The 5,699-nt window shown below is 29.4% G+C and overlaps 1 protein-coding gene across 1 annotated transcript; it reads right to left on the bottom strand.

Annotated features, from left to right (window-relative positions):
• Positions 1 to 4,264, bottom strand: Chro.30403 (hypothetical protein; the record flags this gene model as incomplete). Its single annotated transcript, XM_660552.1, has 1 exon — positions 1 to 4,264. A coding segment is annotated over one exon (4,264 nt), but the record flags the coding sequence as incomplete, so codon positions are not given.
• Positions 4,265 to 5,699: the final 1,435 nt, after the last annotated feature.

Raw genomic sequence — 5,699 nt, 5'->3', positions numbered from 1 at the left:
CTAATAAATCTCTAATCTTGTAAGAATCTCTTGAATCCCAAGATAAAGTGCCTGGAAAAGAACTTACTCTTGGTGTTAAAGAAGCCAATAAACCATTATCAAAGCATGCCATAGAATTAATATATAAGTCATAAATCCAAATAATGATTTCCTTAATTTCCGTGTAAGAACAATTTCCAGAAACCAAGATCCAATCTATATTTCCATTTGTAAATAGTCTAAAACAATCTATAAAACCAATTTTGATGGCCTCCTTAAATAACGAAAGTTCTTTATTGCCATTACATCCTTTAATATTAATACCAATCCTATCCTTAATATTCAATACTTTATGGAAATTCTGAAGCCACATTGTAGACAAGAAACTAATAGAATTAATTTCAAGATCTTCTTGATAGTGATTTGATACAACAAGATTATTAGGGAAGCTTTTATTATTTAACTTTGTATTAATTAATGAATTTAGACCAGGAACGTAGATAGAAATTTTATCTTGTTTAATAGTAGAGTCACTTAATACTTCTAAAGGAGCAATTCCAATACATTTGAATTTCAAATTACAAGAAACTCCTGAATAATTTGAGATTAAAGCAGATTCATTATTACCATAATTAAAAGACTGTAGTCTATCTCCAACTTCCAAAATGGCTTCATCTGAAATAACTAATGATTGAGATTCTTGAAGATATTCTTTCAAGATAATTTCCTCGATAGTATTTTCCAAGTTTAATATTTCATCTTTAAGCTTTTGTTGAAAGATTTCATTACCACTAGCTAAAATTAAATGATCAATTGGAATATAAGTAACAAAAGATAAAACTATAGTAATTGTTTTCAGAATAGGTATTTTGCTTTTAACTTCAATTGGATAACTTTTAATATTCAAAACTTTACAACATGATTCAAATTCTGCAATAAGTTGCTTTTTTCCCTTTTCTGATGTGATTGGAAAGGCAAAAGAGTCTAAAGACCTTTTCATATATTCATTTGAAGTATCTTCAGAGTCATAAAAAGAACTATTGAGTGGAATATTGATAGAATTCTCACAACTTCTTACAAGAAAAGGAAGTGTCCAAACAATAACATCTCCATTATTGATTAGATATTCATATAAAAGTCTCTCTAAAGTAAGATTTTCAGCTTCTTTAACATTTTCTCTCTCTTTCTCTTTTAAGAGTGAAATATCATCATTAGAAAAAAGTTGGCTTCTTAAGCAGGTTCTTGTATTGTTTTGCCATATTGAAAGCATTTCGACGTGAACAGGAATCTGAGATTGTTTATTTCCTTGAAATCTTTCAAAATTCTCATGAGAAAAGTCAATTTCGTAAATATCTATAATCATTTGATCTTTTTCTTTTTTGCTACCTGATAATATTTCAGATTTAACCATTACAGAATTCCATGGAAAAATAAAATCATGATTTTCTGTAGTTTTCAATTGGTTAGTAGTCTGAACTGTTTTTTTATCCAAGAAATCCCCATTTGTTAAATTTGAAAGTATTAGCTCCAATTTGGTGTAAAATGTATTCAATTGGCTTATATGGGATCTCGATATCCCTTCTATATTTACCAATTGATTATAAAAAAATACAAAGCTAAATTTTAAAGATTTAATCACTCTTGAAATAATATCAGTTTTAATCTGCTCCAAAATTCCAGAAACTGATAAATTTAACCATTGATTAATTCCATTTTCATTTTCTGGAAGATTTATCCTGGATAAAAGTATATTGATACGTTTTTGGCTTTCTTTATCATCTTCAAGTATTCTATCATTCTCAACTTCCTCCTTTAACTCCATTTCCGAGGCTTGATATTTATTAAAGAAGACTCTAAAACGTTTCCATCCGCTCAAACCAACAAGTCCATCCTCTATTATTTGGTTTTCTAATCCCAAAATATTAGCTTCAGTATTCCCAAGATCGCCTTCCCCCACATAATTCACAGAAATCTCCTTCCCAAATTTCAATAACTGGCCATTCTTCTGAATACTTAAATCCAAATCATCTTTTGGAATAGATTCTCCTACATTCACGACTTCTTTCTTGTAATTATATACATTATCCTTCTCACTCTGTTTTCTTTCTTCTGTTTCTTTAATTTCTGGTAATTTATGACATGTTGGCGCGCAAAGCCCAGGTTCTGGCGTTTGGCGCCCACTTGGAATTAAGTTATTTAATAAATCGTGAGAATTGGTAGTTTGGAAGGAAAATTTGGGTGAATCTATCTGAAAATTAGCTAATTTGTTTTGTGTTTGTAGATTATATGGTGTGTTTGTCGTATTTTCAGAGAGAAGAGTGTCATTTTCAGTAATAGACCTTCGTTTATTGCTATTATTGGTATTCATGTTAGAAGTAGAGTCTGTGTGTACATCGTAAGTAATGTTTGGATTTGAGAAAACGGAAGGTACCTCTTCTTCCATGAAGAATCCTTTTCTTTTGTTTTGTTTGGTTGAGTTTGTGATATAATTACGATATGCTGTAGCTTTGTTGATATCTATTTCTTTTAAGTTTTGAATTAAAGTGTTGGAAAGATTATTGCTCTTATAATTGTTATTAATTATATCCCTATTGCTTGATGAAAGAGAAGTAAAGGAAAACTGGTTTGAATTTGAATCAGCGATCTTGTTTTTGTTTAAATCTTCTGTGTGCGTCTTGTTTTCAAAGTCAACTTTTGAAATTTTCCCTAAAATAGGGTCTAGAATGTCAATTCTGGGGATCTTTTCCAAAAGAGAAGTCAGAATCTCAGAAGGCCAGCTTAGGGAGTTTAAAATACTTAATGATTCCATTGTTGAGAGATTTATACAGTCTTTAAATGATACCACAAATTTTGTGGTGAGATTGCAAATCTGCCGAATTGATTGAAACTGTCCAATATTGCTTCCTTGAAAAAGAAAGACATTAGGATTATCCTTGTTAAAGATCTTAATATCAAATCTCTCAGTAAATAGTTTTAGTGATTCAATAGATTCTATGTAGAACCCAAATATCTCAATGAAGCTATTTAAAGGCATAAGTTGGCGTTTACTCATATTAGATGATAATAATATATTTAAATATTTGAGACGAATGATATTTGAATATTTTTTAATTAGTATACAAATAAGAATCAAAGCATGGCCAAATTGTCTATATTGCTCTGGATCTTGGTCATCTTTATTTTGAAAAGATTCAATAGAATTATTCTCATCTTTAATTAGATTAGAAATGATACCAAAACACTTTCTGAAGTATCTAAAATATCTAACAATGTTTACAAATCTAAAAGAGCAATGAATTCCAAGTGAAAGCTTAATTAGAGGGTGTTCAATCATTTCTGGAGAAATTAAATTAATTATATCCATAATTCTGTTATCATTTGCATCCTTAATCTTAATGCTCATACTGGTTAAGATACGATAAGACCAGAATTCTGGTTGAAAAGGAGAATCATAAACCAATATTCTGGAAAGTTCAGAGTCATATAAATAACTACTGCTCTTCTTTCTATAATATAAAACATCCAAATATCCAGACATAAGCTTGTCCAAACAAGTTGACATTAAAGAACCATTCTGTACTGAGTTAAATTCTTTTAAATTACATAAATACTCCTCAGAAAATAATAGAAATCTGAATGATACCTCAAAACTATCAATACTTGCTCTATGACGTGTAGCATGTTGTACTGTTAAATCTTGCCAAACTGCTCTCAGTCTATCTCTAAGAAAGTTATATATATCAATGTACTTATATCCTTGCCCTTGTGGTTTTCTATATAAATAATTGAGAAAAATTCGATCAGCTTCAATGAAATAAACTAATAATCTTCTTACAACCATTCTGCACCAAACTACTGGTCTGACTAATTCTTTGTGAAAGACCCTGGATGCATCAGATCTTTGAAAGCTTTTCATTGTAAGAAACTCATTCACTATTCTAGCTTCTAAATCATCATTCAAAGTTACTCCAGAAAGTCTCTCAAAATCATTAGCCGTAGAAGTCTGTTGTTTATTGATCATTTCCTCTCTTGTACACATTCCAAATAATTCACCCACAAAAACATTCTGAGCTCCTTCAATCTGACCAGAAGAAGACAATTGTATAGGATCTTGAATCCTGAAATACAATCTTGCAAGATCATTTTTCTGATCTTCAAATATTTCCCTTCTTAATAGTGGATGGTAATTCGAATATGCATTTTCTATTGGTGGCTTTAATTCATCTCTCACATTATAAATAAACTCTCTTCCTGCCTTATTTTTACCTCCAAAGCTATCTGCCATAATTTTATATATGTCCTTAAAACCTATACTCAATTACTTTGTCTTCCATTATACATTCAATTTCGCTCACTTTCTTTCTTTTTTCTGATTTATTAGGTCCTTTAACTTTCTTATTTATAAAAATGTGAACACATTTAAATATTTATATCACTACCTCCTTTTGCACAATTATACTTGTGTTATAAGTAAGGAAAAAAAATCTAGAATAACTCTATTTACATTAAATATTTGTATTTATTTCCTTTTTTAGAGAGAATACCTCCTATTTTCTTTTAATCTACCTCTCCCTTTACTTTTTAACTTCCTATTCTTTACTATTATTGTTATTATTATTAATTTTTTTTTCCTAATTTATTCACTCATTTCTATACCTCCCCTCAACCGCTCTTTTTATTACATCTTTCTTTGATAAATACCATCTTAAATTTTGTACTCAGCAGGTTGGCGCCTATTTTGGCGCCTTAACGGTACCGAATAATAGGAATATTGTTTGAAATTGATCTAAAAAGTGGGGTTAAAGCGAGGGAAAAAAGATCGTGAGCATGTATGAAAAAATAATAATGAAAAATTAGTTAAATAGAATTATAAGTTTATAAGACAAAGAGTGAATCTTAATGTCTGAGAAGGGTTTAATTCCTTTTTTCTTTATTTTAACTATCTGGTTGAAAAATAAAAGAAAATAATCACTGAAATGAAAAACTTGAAAAAATTCTAGATATATTACCATTCGAAATTTAAGATTTTCTTTTGATTTCTAATCATCTCTAATTATTAATCAACTTCTATTTGCAGTTTTAATTATTAATAATATCGATTAATTGATGATGAAAAATAAAGAACTAAAAAGGAAATTATTAAAGAAAAGCAAACACAAATAAAAATGAGCTATAACAGTAGTGAATATCTCTATGGAGATCAGGAATATATCCAAATATCACCAGGATATTCCTCAAAAAACTATGAAGAAGATGAGTATATACCAGAAGATAACGAGGTAGATATTGATATGGAAGGAGAGGAATATGGAAGGATTCTAAATAGTAGAATCCCAAATAGAAGGAAAAAGAAGAAAGAGTATGAAATTGTCAATATGGAATTAGAAATGAAGAAAGAGTTACAAGGTAGTAACCAGCATTTTAAAGAAAAAGAAAACCATAGTAAAGATCTTAGTTCAAGATACTTTGGTTCATCTTCAAAAATCCACACTATTGGTTCCTCTTATCTTGAAGGTTCTGGTAATAGAAGAATACAACATTGGGTTGAAAAATATTCACAAAAACAAAGAAAGATACCTGTTGTTTGTATTAAAGATGGAAAAATCTCTCAAAAATATATGCAGACAGCTGAACTTCTTAGGAAGGTACATATGCATAATGAAAGACAAATTCTTGAAGAAAGAGCATCAGGAGCTCTTACACTAAGAGGTCTTCGTCAA

The sequence above is a fragment of the Cryptosporidium hominis genome (assembly GCF_000006425.1).
Source record: "Cryptosporidium hominis TU502 chromosome 3 CHRO013146, whole genome shotgun sequence".
Lineage (NCBI taxonomy): Eukaryota > Apicomplexa > Conoidasida > Eucoccidiorida > Cryptosporidiidae > Cryptosporidium > Cryptosporidium hominis.
The sequence above is the reverse complement of the archived record's forward strand: the minus strand, read 5'-3'. Positions and strand labels throughout refer to the sequence as shown.